The sequence below is a fragment of the Delphinapterus leucas genome, chromosome 7, assembly GCF_059928025.1.
Source record: "Delphinapterus leucas isolate spDelLeu-1000000601 "Yukka" chromosome 7, BTC_Dleu_Yukka2, whole genome shotgun sequence".
Taxonomy (NCBI): Eukaryota; Metazoa; Chordata; class Mammalia; order Artiodactyla; family Monodontidae; genus Delphinapterus; species Delphinapterus leucas.
Genome location: NC_143135.1, coordinates 2,460,027 through 2,477,107, shown reverse-complemented (window position 1 = coordinate 2,477,107; position 17,081 = coordinate 2,460,027). Strand labels below are relative to the sequence as shown.

Sequence of the window (17,081 nt, the reverse complement as noted above, 5' to 3'; positions counted from 1 at the left end):
GCCGTGCAGGGTGAGGGCGGCCAAGCCGGAAGTCGGAGCTGCCTCCCGTCCTGTGCTCCCCTATCTGTCCCCCTCATCTCCCAGGTGGCCCGGGAGTGGCAATGGGGCAGGAGGAAGTGGGGAGCCCTAAGGAAGCAGACCAGGAGGCTCCTGCAGTTGACAGGAAGGCTCCTGAGCCGGGGTAGAACTTGAAGGTCAGCTTGTCCAGCCCCCTGCTGGACAAGGGATGCACCGAGACACCACCCGTGGATACGTCCCGGCTGTGGCTGCAGGACCCTGACGGCTCCTGGCAGTGATGTTTCACTTGAGGCCCCCGTGGTGCCCATCAGCCCGGGCCTTCTGCATCCTCGGGGTGCAGGTGGGGTACAGGAGTCTGGAGCAGGCTGCAAGGAGGCTGCTGGGACTCAGAGGACGCCGGGGAGGCGGGTCCATCCCTGGATACCTGGACAGCCACCACCTTGCCCAGAGCAGGGCTGCAGGAGGGGCCCCTGCCCTACTTGCTCTGGGCCCCCAGGGCTACTCCCTGACCCGCGACAGCCCTGACCCCTCTCAAGCCCCCTTGCCAACGTGAGCTGATTCATTCTGGAAATGCTGCATTGGCCCTACGGGTGCCTGGCCTGAGTGGGTACCCAGGGGTTCAGGCAGTCGAGGAATCAGCTGGGATGTGCCCCACAGCGGAAGCCCGGCCCGGCAGGGAGTTAGCGCATGGACCGAACTAAGACACGAGGGGTGTGTGCCTCGGGCCCCGAGACGGGCAGACGTGCTGCCCCCGAGAGGGCTAGGGTCAGGGTTCCTTCCCTCTGCGAGGACCAGCCGAGAGGAGGAGTGGTGGGAGGCCAGCCCTGCCTGTCCTGGAGCTTCGCGGGCCAAGGGGTGGGCCCGCCTAGACGCCTGCCTCCATGCGAAGGAGCTTGCTCAGACGGACAAACCTGGCGGTCCCAGCGGCAGGGGGGCGGGGGGGGGGGCTTGTCCCCAGGGGCACGTGTGCCCCCAGGGCTGGGGTTCCTGCTTGCTGGGTGGGCCGCGAGGGCTCCGGCAGCAAACCACAGCCCACCGTCCCCCAGAGGTGCCACCACTGCCAGGGCCTGCAGGAAGCTGACCACACCTGCGCCCTCAACCCTGCAGGTCAGCGTGGGAAACGCTGCCACGCCTTCCCAAGCCCCGAGGCTGGCTTGGTCTTGGGTCTGAGCAGGGGCTGCAGCGGCTTCCCTGCTGAGCTCCAGGCCTGCAAAGCCCTCCCCCGAGGCTCGGCCAGGGCTGGGCAGTCCCAGGCCACAGACCTTCTCCCCAGCCGCCGCCCCTCTTCCTGATTCCTGAGCTCCCCCTTAGGGGGCCCGGGGGCCTCTGGGCTGGGGGCCCCCTCTTGCTGAAACACCCGAGGCTCCCACACAGGGATGTCAGGGCCCCTCACGCTCAGGCCCCCTCACGTGCTGTGTCGGGGGCCGTCTCACCGTGTCGGGGTGCCCTTGGGCTCCTTCCTCCAGACCCTGCGGTGTCCCCTCAGACACCTGGACTTCATGATAATGAGGGCCTGGTGAAGCCACAGCAGCCTCATTTCTGGCAGCGGGGGAAGAACTTAGGCAACTGTAGGCCGAGGGCGAGCTGTGTACGGGCAAGCATCACCCCAGTAACCAAGGGTAACGGAGGGGTGTTACTGTGGTCGGGGCACAGGCCAGCCATCAGAGGTTGGGGAGGCCAGTGAGGGCAAGGCACATGGTGGCCCGAGATGTCTCAGGCGGGCAGAATCCAGGCTCCAAGGGCCCAGGGCTGGGCCCAGAGAGAGCGTGCCCTGAGCCCTTGGGCAGCTGGAGCCCAGGCCGGGACAGAGGGAGAGAGCTGCCCGCCGCGGCTGTGGTCCCTGGTTGCTGGCTCAGCCTGGGAGTCTATTTCCTCATCCGCCTCCCTCCTCCTTCCATCTTCATGGACTGGCTCCCATCCTCACGGGTCTGTGCTCCCTGGGCTACGAGCCTTCAGCTTTCCCTGTGAGGTGCAGAGCAGCAGACAAGGTCATGGTCAGCCCAGCATCGGGTTGACGGTCCTCCCAGCTTGGAGCCTCCAAGGGTCCGCAGACCCGCCAGGTGCCGGATTCCTCCTGCCTCCTGCCAGTGCCTGGAGGGCAGGGCCTCAGTCCTTGGCTGCACCAGGCATGGCAGGAGGCCTGGGACAGGAACCTCACCAGGGTTACCGTGAAAATCGGCCCCCAAGCTGACGCTGGCCAGAGGTTCCTCCCCTAACCCGCAGAGGAGGGACGAAGCCCAGGGGCGTTTGCTCTGCTGCCTTCATTCACCCCAGGCTCTGGGGTCCACAAGCCCTGGAGCGGAGTGGCGCCCACGCCTGCTGCAAGTCCCTGCTCCCGACCCTGGGGAGACTCAGCAAATGGGAGGGACAGTGCTGTCCCCTTTCCTGGAACTTGCATCCTGGGGTGGAAGAAAGTTGACACAGAAGAAGGAATGTAGGAGCAACAGTCCAGCAACTTGGACTGTTCCACAGGGATGTGGCATTGTGCGAGACAGAGGGGTGGCAACCTTCTGGGAAGGGACATTTGAGCGGAGAGTGGAATTTGAGAAGGACCCAGCCACACGGACGGACGGAGATGTGGGCGAGGGCGTTCGAGGGGGGGGACGTCAGAGCAGAGGCCCCAGTGGGCACGGGCTTAGCATGTTCAAGGAACATAACGGGGGCCAGTGTGTCTGGGGCAAGTGGGTGACAGAGCCAGGCAGGGAATGAGGTGGGAGGAGCGGGCAGGGGTCCTGACGGCCTGGAAAACAGGGACAAGGAGACAGAGGCCGGACTGTGTTCTAAACGCGGTGTGGAGCCTCTGGCGAGAGGGGCCCTGGATTTAGCTCTGAAATGAACGAAGCAGCATCTCCACCTCCTTGACCCCAAACGAGATCACAGACAGCAGTCAGGGGTGGGCATTGGGAAGGCTGAGGGGCTGCGTGTACACCCTGAGGCCTCGCCGAAGGAGAGGGGCCACCTCGCTGTCCGAGTGGGTCAGAGGGGGGCCTTTGGGGGCCCACGCCTGCTCTGGGGTGTCAGGACACAGAGGGAGTATCCACGGGTGCACGCCGGCACTGCACTCGGATCTGTGGGGGTCTGTTCTGGACCAGCTGTTCAGCCATTTGGATGTCACCTCTGATGTATCTGCTTATTGGGCAAATAGGAAGGAAGGGGGGAAGGGAAATCAGGCTGATCTGCTGACAAGAGAGATTCACGGAGGAGGGAGGGAAGAGAGTTTGGACGGATGGATCGATGGATTCATGGATCCATGGATGGTTAAATGATTGGATGTGTGGATGGATGGATGGGTGGCTAGGAGGTTAGATGGATGGACAGATAGGCAGGTGGGAAGATGGGTGGCTGGCTAGCTGGATGGATGGATGGAAAAGAGGGAGGGAAGGTGGGAGGGAGGATGGTGTATATGAGCAGATGGTGGGGCTCACAGACTAACGAGTCCCGCTGGCCGCTGGTGGTTAGCTGTGCTGGGGGAGAAGAAAGGCAGCCAGTGACCTCTGTGCCCTCCCCACCCTGCCCTGGTAGAGCCGGGGTGCATGGCCAGATGGGGGAGCTGAGATCTGTGGGCAGGAGCCCCTCTCCGTGCCCCAAGTTTGCAAGACTCAACCCCTAAGAGACATGCAGCTCCAGGTGAGGAAGGCCTACCTGTGTCATCCCTCATCACGCGTCCTGGGGCCTCCAGGGCAGGAGCAGGTCTGACTCACCTTGGGTGCCAGCCAGGTGCTTGGACGATCTCAGCTACATGAGTAAGACGGCGGCGGGCCTCCTCTCGGGTGCTGGCTCCCTGGCCTGAGGCACATCTGGGCAGTCAGTGAGTGAGCACTGAGACTGCGAGCAAGGGCTGGGCCTCCAGACTCCCGCCCTCTCCTCCCCCACAGTGGGTTTGCTAGAAGCTAAGCGGAGCTGGCGGGGGGGGGGGGGCGGACTCGGGCCAGGACTGAGGATCAACCTACTTGACTCGAGCACAGCCGCTGCCAATTAATAACTGTGCGACCTGGGGCCCCAAATCCCAACCTCCCTGAAACCAGGTTCCCCCTCTGTGAAATGGCAGAGGTAACAAGCTTAGCCGGGTGACACGGTAGTGATTAGGAAGGGTGGGGCCCCTGGGCCCACTGCAGCCTTGGAGCAGCCCCACTCTGACCCCTGGGCAGGGAACACAGAGGAGTTTCCGGGGCTGCCGCCCTGCCCACTCCTGAAGCCCTGCCCGGGTCCACTCGCCCACCTGTCACAGCAGGAAAGGCTCTGTGTTTCTGCTGCCCCGCCCAGGAAGGCCCAGGGCCAGGGGAGAAAGCGGACACTTCGTCCTGGGCTTGGCAGGAGGCCACCGGCCCACCCGGGAGGCGGCAGGAGGCACCCCTGGGCCTTTAGAAATCGGTCACTGGGCCTTTATGCAGCACGTCCTCAGGGAGTGGAAAGAACCCAGGATTCCGAGCCAGAGTTCCTGCTCTGCCAACATCTACCAGGCCGTGACCACAAGGCTAGGCCATCAGCTCTTGGAGCCATGATTTTCTCATCCATAAAATGGGCTGACGTCGGTGGCGGGGTGCCGTCCACTGGGAACTGCTTGCCCCAGCCCCACTCGGGGCGGGGCTGCAAGGGGGCAGGAGACAGAGGGAGCTGCCTCTTTCCTAACCTGGGCAGACCGGGGCAGTGGCAGGGCTTGGGAGGGCACGGCAGGCACCTGAAGGACTGGCCGTCGGGCTCCCCCGGGGGCCGCTGCTTCTGTTGGGACCGGACACTGGTTTGGGCAGTGCTGTGGAGCAGGAAGGTGATGTCTTGGGCGGAGCGTGGATTCGGGTGCACCTCACCGTAAGCACGCCTGCACTTCCTCTCCGAGTTAAGGCGCTTTGGGTGCAGGTATCAGAAACCCAGCAGGGAGCTGAAGCCCGGGAGGGCAGGAGGCGGGGTCTCGAGGCGTCCTTAGGTGGGATGGGCAGGCCAGGTTCAGGGACGGCCCCAGCCTCATGCCAGCTCCCCCGAGGACTCTGTGGCCGCCTGTCTGGCCCGCCTGCGTCCCCCTCTCTGGGCAGCTCTTGGCCCCCTCCCCTGCGTGCACCAGTTGCTGTCTTCCCACCACGGAGCTCCATCCCCTAGCGGGGGAAGTCTGGTGGCCCGGCATGGGTCAGGGGCCCACCTCAGCTCCACTTCACCGTGTCCAAGGTCCTACAGAGCCGACTTAGTGCCGGGCCTGGGGGGCAGGGGGTCCTGCCCCAGCTGTGACAGCCAAACTTCCAGCGGGGCCGGTCCGGGCCTGGCTTCTGCCATGGGCCCTGGAAAGCCTGAGCTTGGCCGTGCAGCCTTCCCTGGGTGACCCGCAGGCCCCTCGGGCCCTCGTCCCATTTCTGAGACGTCCCCTGAGTGGGGACCTGACTGTAAGACACGGTGGCCCCGGCCACTCGGCCCTGGCTCTCTGGCGGGTCTCTGGTCCCCTTGCCAGGGCGGGTGGAGGATGCCCCCTCCAGGCCCCAGGCTGCCCCAGCCTCGGCGTGAGGCGTGACCAGTACTCTCCCCTCCTTCCTTCCAGAAGCCCCCCAGCGCCCACGCCATGAAGGAGGAGGCCTTTCTGCGACGACGCTTCTCACTGTGTCCGCCCTCCTCCACCCCTCAGAAAGTCGACTCCCGGAAACTCAGCCGCAACCTGCTCTTGGGTGGAGAGAATGAGCTCGACCCTCTGGGTCCAGGTCAGCGTCCACATGGGAACCCGGTCACCTGGCACGTGGGCCACGGGTGGGGACAGCTGCCGAGCCTAGGCCCTCCTCAGCTTCGAAGCCCAGCTGTGTGGCCTCAGGCAGGTCCCTTTCCCTCTCTGTGCTGTCCGGGTTGGAGAGGGAGGGCGTCGGCCTTGCTGTGCTCACACCCCAGCCCCTGGTGCCTCCCGGTCAGGATGGCTCTCCCCTAGTCATTGCTTCTCCACTTCCTGCAAGGACCTGGCAATAAACCACCAGCCACAGGGAGCGGGCAGGAGTGGCTCGTCAGGCGGCCTCAGGCCTCCTCTGAGACCATGGCCTCTTCTTCCTGGCCGTGAACCTGAGCTTTAGAAACCCGCTTCAAAACAAACGGAGCTATATGGAATCTAAAAAAAAAAAATGGTTCTGAAGAACCTAGGGGCAGGACAGGAATAAAGATGCAGATGTAAAGAATGGACTTGAGGACACGGGGAGGGGGAAGGGTAAGCTGGGACAAAGTGAGAGAGTGGCATGGACATAGATACACTACCAAATGTAAAATAGATAGCTAGTGGGAAGCAGCCTCATGGCACAGGGAGAGCAGCTCAGTGCTTTGTGACCACCTAGAGGGGTGGGATAGGGAGGGTGGGAGGGAGACGCAAAGAGGGAGGAGATATGGGGATGTATGTATACGTATAGCTGATTCACTTTGTTATACAGCAGAAATTAACACACCATTGTAAAGCAATTATACTCCAATAACGATGTTTAAAAAAAAAAAACGGAGCCGGGCACGGGCAGCCGCTCCCCCCAGGGTCAAATCCAGACACCTCACACCCCACTGCCTCCCCTCAAGCGAGCTGGAGAGGAAGCGTGCTGGGAGGGGCCCGGGGACAGTGTCTGGCCACCCCCCTCGGAGAGCCCAGCACTGGAGAGCAATGGAATTCCAGCCAGCGGATTTGGGGCGTGGGGGGAAGCCAGGCGAGGTCTGGGTACCCTGAACTGAAAACAGGGCTCCTGTCTTACAGACCCCAGAGGGTGTGCCACACCAGCGCCCAGGGCACCCGGGCTTCTCCCAGCGGTGACACCCCCTCATGACGCTGGCTGGTGCTCATTAGCTCTCTGGTCCCACAGCCACCGCCTGGGCTGGCTTCCTGCCCCGCCCAGGCCACCCGTGCGGTGCCCGTGCCTCGCCTGCCACACACTGGGCAGCGGCGGAGGGGCTGCCCGGCAGCCATGCCCCGGTCCTCATGCTGGCCACTCTCTTGCAGGGAAGGACATGGAGCCCAACAGCCCATCGCCACCCAGAGATGAAGGGCCCCCGACCCCAGGCTCTGCCACGAAGGTGCCACCGGTAGGAGCCTGGCTGTGGGAGGACCCAAGGCAGGGAGCCTGCCCTGGGGACGATGGGAAGTGGCTGGAGGGAGGGGACAGCAGGGCTGACGGCCGAACCCACCATTGCCAGCCCTTGGCTTTGAATCAGGGAGGCTGCTGGAGCTGGGGACGGAGTCACAGAGCTTGTGAGTTGTTTATCAAAGCCACCTTCTTGAGTAACACAGGTCGGGGATGCAGGGTCCGGAGGAGGCTGGGGCTGCCAGGGGGCCTCAGGGACAGAAAATCATGGTAAAAGGAGGCCCCGGGCTCTTCTGTCATAGGGAACCCACCCAGGTGTGAGCGCATCCTCCCTCTGCCTGTGTCTGTGCTGCGCCCTCCACCCGTGCACCCTCTTCAGGGCAACACCAAGTTCAGGGAAAGGGCACGCGCACACACAGATACACACACAGATACACACACACACAAATGCACATACAGACACACACACACACACAAATGCACATACAGACAGATACACACACAGATATACACACACACAAAAATGCACATACACACACACAGATACACATACACAGATACACACATAGATACACAAATGCACATATAGACACACACAGATGTACACACACACACAAATGCACATACAGGCACACACAGACATACACACACAGATACACATACACACATAGATACACACACAAATGCACATACAGACACAGAGATATAGATACACACACAGATACACACAGAGGCACACACACATACACACACAGTTACACACACACAGATGCATACAGCCGCACACACACAGATACACAAACATACACACACAGATATACACACAGATGCACACACATATACACACGCATAACACACACATACACAGAGATGCACATACACAGAGATGCACACATATATGCACAGATATACACACACAGATGCACACACAGATACACACACACACACACACACACACACACACACACACCACGTGCTCCCCAGCCCAGCGCCTCTCAGCTGGGGCCCAGCCGTGCACCTCCAGGCAGAAGCTGTGGTCCAGGGAGGGTGTGGGGCCCCAGGTACAGGTGCCAGGTTGTAGACACGCCCTTCCTTCCCCCAAGGGCCTCAGGCCAGGGGAACCACGGCCCCCGGATTGGAGGCCCCAGTTCTGGCGGTGCGGCTGGGGGGCTGGAGGCACATAGAGGCCAGTTCTCCCCACCCTGGCTGCCCCGTGAGACCCAGAGTGACAACTGCCTGCTCCTCTGGGACCCCACGCCCTCCTCTGTCCAACAAGGAGTGTGTGGCGGTCCTCCCTGTGTCCACTTCCGGCATGGAAGAAACCGGACCTTTCGTGGGTCCCCCCTCAGCCAGCGCTTCCCCGCCTCGGTCCCCAAGGCTGCCGGCTGCTGGGAGTGCAGTTGGAGCGCCTGCATTTGTGTGTGTGGAATTTTTTTAATTAAAAATTTTTTTTAGATTACAGTAAAATACACATAACAAAATGTACCATCCTAACCATTTTTAAGTCTACGGTTTAAGTACATTCACATTATTATGTCACCATCACCACCATCCACCCCGAGAACTTTTTCATCTTATAAAACTGACAGTCTGTCCCCATTAAACACTCACGTCCCACCCCTTCCCCAGCTCTGGGCCCCGCCGTCCTACTTTCTGTCTCTATCAATGTGACTCCTCTAGGGACCTCCCGTGAGTGGATCGCACAGTATTTGTCCTTTTGTGTCTGGCTTATTTCACTTACTATAATGTCCTCATGTTCATCCAGGTTGTAGCTGGGTCAGAATTTTCTTCCTTTTTAAGGCTGAATAATATTCCACTGTGTGGCTGGACCATACTTTGTTTATTCAGTCATCTGTCTACGGACACATATCTTTTTTTAAGACACAGATTTATTTCATGAAAACATGGTTCTTCCTTCTACAAACCAATAAAACATTAAACCCAATAAAACCACATCAAATGTTATCAGGAACACTTGGTTCAAATTTCAGATTTCACCCATTCAGAAATGATGTCTGGGCATCCTCTCTGGGCAAGGCCCACACCGCTATAGGTGCTGGGGATGGAGTCGTTGGTAAAACAAAGTCCCTCTCTCCTGGAGCTTATGTTCTAGAGGGAAGACAGGCAGCAGACAAAACAAGTAAGGTCTAGAACATGTCAGAGGCTGAGGGAGGAAAGAAAGGACAGCTCTGGACACCCCCAGGTTCTTTTCTTTTTTAACAATTTATTTTAATTAATTAATTTATTTACTTATTTTTGGCTGCGTTGGGTCTTCGTTGCTGTGCGCGGGCTTTCTCTAGTTGCGGCGAGCGGCGGCTCCTCTTCGCTGCGGTGCGCGGGCTTCTCACTGCGGTGGCTTCTCTTGTCATGGAGCACAGGCTCTAGGCCCGCGGGCTTCTGTAGTTGTGGCACGCAGGCTCAGTAGTTGTGGCACACGGGCTTAGTTGCTCCGCGGCATGTGGGATCTTCCCAGACCAGGGCTCGAACCTGTGTCCCCTGCACTGGCAGGCGGATTCTTAACCACTGCGCCACCAGGGAAGCCCACCCCCCAGACTCTTAAGAGTGACTTGAGACTGTTCTAAAAGGCACAGCTTGGGGAAAGATACAAACTCTAATATATATATGATAAATATAAAGTATTTAATATATTAATATTAGATATCATACACAATATAATATAGCATGATACAGTATAATATCACGTATAGTAACATATCAGATATGTAACATACGAGCAGTTCTTTATGTATATACACACACATATGTGTATATATATTATACAGTTTTTCCATGAGATAAAATTCAAACAACACAGAATTAACCATTTTTGGTGAACAGTTCAGTGACACTTAGTGCGTTCACAGTATTGTACAACCGTCACCGCTGTCTAGTTTCCATGACCCCAAACAGACACCCTCTCAGCAGCCATCCCTGCAGCCAACACTGTGCTTTCCCTCTCTACGGATTTGCCTCTTCTGGACATTTCATATAAACGGAGCCATGCGATGTGTGGGGTTTTGTGCCGGGCTTCTCTCCCTGAGCCCCATCCAGGCTGTGGCAGGTGTCAGTGCCCCTGGATGGATGGACCACAGGCGGCTCGTCCACTCGTCAGTGGGAGGACATTTGGACCGTTTCCACTTTTCCGCTGTTGGGAACAGAGCTGCTACGAACATGCGTGTACAAGTATCCCAGTACCTGTTTTCAGTTCTTTGGGCTTATATCTCAGAGTGGAATTGCTGGGCCATCATGGTAACTCTGTGGCAAGATGGAATTCTAGAAAGTTCTATAGTTGACTTTTGGGGGAAGTGCCGAAATGTTTTCCACAGTGGCTGCCCGTTTTACTTTACAGCCCCACTGGCGAAGAATAAGGGTTCCCGTTTCTCACCTCCTCAACAACACTTGTTTCTGTTCTTTTTTAAACCCAGTAGGTGTGAAGTGATGTCTCACTGTGTTTGTTTGTTTGTTTGTTTGTTTTGCGGTACGCGGGCCTCTCACTGCTGTGGCCTCTCCCGTTGCGGAGCACAGGCTCCGGACGCGCAGGCTCAGTGGCCATGGCTCACGGGCCCAGCCGCTCCGCGGCATGTGGGATCTACCCGGACTGGGGCACAAACCCGCGTCCCCTGCATCGGCAGGCGGACTCTTAACCACTGCGCCACCAGGGAAGCTCCCTAAATCACTTTATTAAAGGAATTTTTAGGTTTTTGGTCAGACTCCCGCGTTCATGGTTCTGAGCAGCGTGTCTCACTCCTGGGGGTGCTGCGTTATCGCCCCACTGTGCCTTGAGGTTCAGTGGCCCTCGGGAACGAGCAGGGGGGTCTGGTGGGCCTTGGCGGGGTCCCCAGCATGGCTCTAGGATGGAGGAGTAGGGGCACTGTCTGCAGTGACCCGGCCCGGTGGGGCTTGGAGGGCCCAGGAGCAGAGGGTTGCAGGGCACAGACGCCCCATCCCGTCCACCCCCCAGCCCCGCTGTCCCCAATCGCACCTCTCTCTTCCTCTGTTGCCCCCAACAAGCTCCTTTCAGCCGCATCTGGTGGAAAGCTGGGCGGCAGGGAATTGGCAGAGGGTTCGTTCACTCATTCATTCATTCATCCATTCATCCAAGATGCTCACCGAGCTCCCAGCTGCTGGTGCCAAGGGGATGCTGGGATGAAGCCAAGCCCAGTGGAGCTCTCGACAGTAAGCAGAAACGTCTGTGTGGCTGTAATTGCAGGACATGCTCAGCCAGCCAGGGGTGGCTGGTGTCATCAGGGCCTGATGCCAGCAGGGTGGGCAGAGCCGTCTTCCTCCCGGGGAAGCAGCTCAGCGGGGCCTGAGGAAGGAGCAGGGGTTGCTCAGCAACAGGGAAGAGCATTCAGGCTGGGGGAACAGCATGTGCTAAGGAAGCTGGGGGCACCAGGCATAAGAATCCCAGCTCCCCGGGAGCTGGAGGATCAGCCCGGCCCCCAGAGGCCTGTCACTCAGCTCCTTCTCATCACTCCTGCTTCAACACAGAGGATGCTTCTAGAGCAGAGTCCCCCAGGCGCCTCATCCCATGTCCCTGTCTTCCTGGGATCCCTGCCCGAGTTCAGCCCCAGCTCGGCCCCTCGCGAGCTGTGTGACCTCTGCCAGGTTCTGAACCTCTCTGTGCCACAGCCTCCTCACCTGCAGGGCGTGGGTAGTAAGAATGCCTGAAGCTGCGCTGGTTCCCGTGCACACATGTGCTCTCCAACCCCCTCTCTCACCCTCTGTTCCCTGGGGGCGGCCTGTCCCTCTGTTCTAACCCCAGCACCCGAGGCCATGCCTGGCACGCAGTGCCGTGGGGACGGCCAGTCCCCGGGACAGTTCCGGCCTCAGCCCTGCCCCTGGCTCTGCAGCCTCGGGGGTCATTGCACCTCTCTGTGCCTCAGTTTCCTCATCCATCGGATGGGGGTAGTAACTGGGCCCGCCTCCTGGGTGGTCGTGAGAAGTAGGTGAGCAAAGGCAGTAAAGACCTGAGAGGACCTGGCAACGGCGGAGCGGTCAAGAGCATTGCCAAGGCTGCTCACCTCGCGCAGGGAGGGAGCTGAGGGCCGTTGGCCTCTGGTCCTCCGGGCCTCCCTCCCTTGCCTGGAGGCTCGGGGTGGAGGCACTCAGCCCAGAGGACGAGCAGGGCAGGCAAATTTCTGCAAAGGACCAGAAAGGGAACGTTTTAAGCTCGGCAGCCACACGAGCTCCATCGCAAGAACTTGCCGTGGCCGTTAGAGCCAGTGCAGCCACGACAGCAGGCCAACGATGGGCGCGTCCGGTGGCCACGGTCACCTGATTGGTGGATGCGGAAATCTGAATTTCATCATTTTCACATCTCACGTTGATTTTTTTCCCCCCATCCCCTTAAAAATGTAAAACCCGGGACTTCCCTGGCGGTCCAGTGGTTAGGACTGTGGGCTTCCACTGCAGGGGGCGTGGGTTCAATCCCCGGTCCGGGAACTAAGATCCCGCAAGCCGCGCAGCATGGCCAAAAAAAACCCAAACAAACTGTAAACCCCATTCTGGGCTCGCAAGCTCCAGAGAAGCAGGCCCATAGCCTTTAGTCTTGGCTTTTTCTCCCCACTCCCCCACCCCGGCTGCCATTTCCCCGTCTGTTAAAGGACCGAGGCCCCATCCGCTCCCAGGTCCCTGGATGCAGCTGCCTGGTGGGCGTGGCCAGCTGCACCTCCTCCCTGCAAGCGTCGGGAGAGGGCCTGGGTGTTGCCCCACCCAGCACCTGCTGTCAGGGCACTAGGGATGGGGGTCCCCACTGCATACGTGCGCCCTCCCTGACCAGAGGCTGGGCGCCAGGTGATGGCTAAGATGGACGCCTCCTGGGCACCACGGGGAGGGTCATTGCCATGTGCCCAGTGCAGGCCCCCAGGGAGGTGGCCCCTGGTCCACGCCCCCGGTGACCCACCCCAGCTCGTGTTCACGTGCCCACCTCCTGAGGCCTGTTCACCCCCTCCCCCGGGGCAGGGAGGGGGAGGGACGCCTTTCTCCCACCTCCTGCTTCCTGCGCCCCGGCACCACCCCTCACCTCCGCACACCTGTCCTCTTCTACCCTCCCTCCAGCAACCTGAGTCTCTCTTGCAGGCAGAATACAGGCTGTGCAATGGGTCCGACAGGGAATGTGTATCCCCGACAGCCAAGGTCACCAAGAAGGAAGCTCTCAAGGTGGGCCCAGGCCTGGGGAAGGGGCACGGTGTGTCGTTTGTTGGATGAATGGGCACCCCAGCCAGTGAGGCCACACCTCCACCCCAGCCTGCCAAAGGGAGGGGGACAGACTGCACCCTGGCCACCTCCACACCCCCTCTTCCTGTCCTCTCCCTGCCCCCCTCTTCGTCCCCTGGCTAGACGGTGGAGGCCCTCGCGAGTAGAAGGTCCCCCGGGAGGGCCAGCCCAGGGCCTTCTCCCCTGACCCACCTGCGGGTGCCCTGGGCCCAGGCACAGAAGGAGAGCTACCGCCAGGAGAAGAAGCGCGCCACCAAGCAGTTGCTCAGCGCCTTGACAGACCCCAGCGTAGTCATCATGGCCGACAGCCTGAAGGTGAGCGCGTGTGTGTTTCAGCACTGGCCAGGCTCCCTCAGGAGGCCTCCCCCAGGGACAGTGCAGGGTCACTAGCCACTCGGGAGACGGTTAGGCATGCTGGCTGCTGCAAACTGTGTGTGTCCTGGGGCTGCCCTGACAAATGACCACAAGCTGGTGGCTTATGACAACCAAAGATGATTCCCAGGTCCAGAGGCCAAAGTCCAAACTCAAGGTCCTGGCAGGGCCAGGCTCCTTCCCGAGTCTCTAAAGGAGGGTTCTTCCTGCCTCTCCCAGCTTCTGAGGGCCCCAGGCATCACTGGACTTGTGGCCGCGTCCCTCCAGCCTCTGCCTCTCTGGTCACCTGGCCTCCTCCTGTGTCTGTGTCCTCTTCTCCTCTTATAAGGACACGGTCGTTGGACCAGGGCCCACCCTGCTCCAATGCAGCCTCATCTTCACTTGGTCGCATCTGCAGAAACCCTATTTCTAATTAAGGTGGGGGGCCCTGACCTGCTGGCGGGGGTCCCAGAGTGCCCATAGAGCCCCCTGCTGGGATACAGGAGGGAGGTGAAACTCGGACTTTGGGAGAAAGGACCGGGGTTGTGTTCAGACCTCACTGAGGCAGCGAGAGAGTCCCTCAGCTCCCAAGCTTCGGTTTCCCCCTCCGTACAGAGGGGGTAAAGCTGCCGAATCCCGGGGCTGCCACGAGGGGCAGAGGAGACAAGGGGACCAGGGAGCCTGGGCTTCTACAGAGCCCTGGGCCCGCGTGGCTCCTTTTCTCTGATCCACAAAATTACGAATAAAAAAATTCAGTACAAAAGTGAATATTTAGGATGAGAAAAGAAATGATCACAGGTTTCAACATCACAAAGCTGACCATTGCAACAGTCACATCCGATTCCCAGCTCCCCCCAGGGCCCTGGCAGGGCCTTGAACTTGAGCTCCATGGACTTCACCAGTAAATCTGGCTACAGCATCCTCCTTTGGATTCACCATCATTCAGAGTTCCTGTTAAATCCTAAAAGAGAACTCTGCCCGGAGCCCAAAGCCCTGTGTATCTGCCCCTCCCCCAGCCGTCCAGATGCCCCTGGGTCCCGGGCGGGCATGGACGGCAGCGCCCCTCCCCCCAGATCCGCGGGACCCTGAAGAGTTGGACCAAACTGTGGTGCGTGCTGAAGCCGGGGGTGCTGCTCATCTACAAGACGCCCAAGGTGGGCCAGTGGGTGGGCACGGTCCTGCTGCACTGCTGCGAGCTCATTGAGAGGCCCTCTAAGAAGGACGGCTTCTGCTTCAAGCTCTTCCACCCACTGGACCAGTCCGTCTGGGCCGTGAAGGTACCGCGGTGCGAGCCCTGGGGCTTGGGAGGGCCAGGCAAGGAGAGAGCCCCCGGGGGCAGGTGGCTGTGTGGGAGGAGAGCACAGATGGGCAGTCAGAAGGCTCATCCTGGGGCCCCAGTGGCACGGAGTCCAGAAATGGGCTGACAGTTCCAAGGGTTAAGTCACTCAGTGGCCAGGGGATCAGATGTGGTCACTGGAGGTTGGGGGCGCTCAGGGCCTGGGGGCCCCATGAGATGAGATCACACCTCGAGCCGTGTCCAGAGGCTGAGGAACGCGGCCATGTGAGGGCAGCTGCTCTGAACCCAGACCTCACCCTCATAACCTGGGGGCTGCCCAGCCCAGGACCAAAGGGGGTCAGGTTGCCAAGTGAAATCCTGAATGCCCAGTTAAATTTGGATTTCAGGGGAAGATCAGAAAGTTTTTTTAGGGACTTTCCTGGTGGTCCAGTGGTAAAGAATCCGCCTTCCAATGCAGGGGACGCGGGTTCAATCCCTGGTCGGGGAACTAAGATCCCCCATGCCGCAGGGCAACCAAGCCCGTGCGCCACAACTACTGAGCTCACGTGCCTCAATTAGAGAGCCCCCATGCCGCAAACTACAGAGCCCACGCGCCCTGGAGCCTGCGCGCCACAACTAGAGACGAGAAAACCCGCATGCCACAACTAGAGAGAAGCCCGCGCGCTGCAATGAAAGATCCCGCGTGCCTCAACGAAGATCGTGCCTGCCACAACTAAGACCCGACGCAACCAAAAATAAATTAAAATAAATAAATCTTTTTTTAAAAAAAGTTTTTTTAGGATAAGTATGTCCCAAAAAGAAATGAAATTGAGTTATTTGTAGTGAGGTGGATGGACCTAGAGACTGTCGTACAGAGTGAAGTAAGTCAGAAAGAGAAAAACAAATACCGTATGCTAACACATATATATGGAATCTAAAAAAAAAAACAAAACTATGTCCCAAATATTTCATGGGGTATACTTATACTGTGTATGTAATTCTTCTGAGATTCAGATTTAACTGGGTGTCCTGGATCTGCACATGCTGGTTCTGGCCACCCTAGAGTGGGAGGGCTCAGAGCTGGAAAGCCAAGGGTGGGACCACCAGCTAAGAAGGGGGACCGAGCACCCCGGCCGTTCACCTCTCCTGCCGCCTGCCACATCTGCGTGGTCAGGTGCCTGACCCTGCCTAGGGGTCCTGAGGCCCCGGAAGCGCCCACGCGTGTCTGGGTGTGGGTCCACATGACCGCACCACCTGTGTTTCCACCCCTCCCCGGCCCACCCCTTGGGTGACGCCAGGTCTCTGCCTCTCCAGGGCCCCAAAGGTGAGAGCGTGGGCTCCATCACACAGCCCCTCCCGAGCAGCTACCTGATCTTCAGGGCCGCCTCCGAGTCAGACGGTGAGTACCTTCCTGCCCTGCTGGTCTCCACGGTGACCCCACCTGAAGCACCCCTCCCCTTGGCGGGATTTAGGCCGGGCGTATGGGACCCCGGTTCGGACCCCTTCACCGCCATCCAAGGAGGCAGCCTGGTGTCAGGGGATGAGCCCGCCGTTCACCAGCCCCCTCTCTGGAGCCTCAGTCTTCCCCGTGGGCAAAAGATGAACAGTAGCACTGTCTCCCCAGTTGCTATGCGAATCTGATGACCTTATTTAAAAGCAACCAGATAAGTTACTGGGTGCCAACCACGTGCCAGGCACCACTGAATCAGCAGGTGCTACTGTTACCATCCACGTTTGACACATGCGGAGACAGGTTGGGTGAACTGCAGGTGAGAAAGCGCTGGAGCCGGGACGAAGCCAGGTTCCCAAATCAGCGCACGTGTTTGGAGCGCCCTCTAGTGGCTTCCCCGAGTAAACGCGGCTGCCCACGCACACACACACACACACGCGCGCGCGCGCACACACACACACACACACACACACACACACACACACACACCGCCCCATCGCCGAGCCCTGAGGGCCGGCGCCTCCCGGGGATCTGGTGTAAGACTCCCACCCCACCAGCAGTTCAGGGCAGGCAAGGTCCTGCCCGAGGCAGCCTGGCCTGACCACTGGGCTCCGGCCCTCCGGGCTGGGAGTCTGGGGCAGGCGGCCGTCCCTAAGGTGCCATGCCACCCCCTGGTGGCCAGACGCTGCATCCACGCTCCAGGGGGCCGTCCTGAGTCCCTTGAATGCCGCCCTCATTTCCCCAGCCCCCC

At 59.6% G+C, this 17,081-nt stretch overlaps 1 protein-coding gene across 8 annotated transcripts in view; it reads left to right on the top strand.

Annotated features, from left to right (window-relative positions):
- Positions 1 to 17,081, top strand: part of OSBPL5 (oxysterol binding protein like 5) — a 68,825-nt gene that overhangs the window by 32,517 nt on the left and 19,227 nt on the right. For 2 of the 8 annotated variants that reach the window (XM_089914344.1, XM_089914341.1), the window contains exons 2-8: positions 5,540 to 5,696; positions 6,953 to 7,035; positions 11,046 to 11,210; positions 13,116 to 13,196; positions 13,377 to 13,568; positions 14,621 to 14,881; positions 16,195 to 16,279. In XM_089914344.1, coding sequence (XP_089770470.1) covers positions 5,561 to 5,696; positions 6,953 to 7,035; positions 11,046 to 11,210; positions 13,116 to 13,196; positions 13,377 to 13,568; positions 14,621 to 14,881; positions 16,195 to 16,279 — 1,003 coding nt within the window. In that variant the 5' untranslated portion in view covers positions 5,540 to 5,560. The remainder of the gene's footprint in view (positions 1 to 5,539; positions 5,697 to 6,952; positions 7,036 to 11,045; positions 11,211 to 13,115; positions 13,197 to 13,376; positions 13,569 to 14,620; positions 14,882 to 16,194; positions 16,280 to 17,081) is intronic. The other 6 variants (XM_089914342.1, XM_022591097.2, XM_022591098.2 and 3 more) reach the window with 6 other exon arrangements.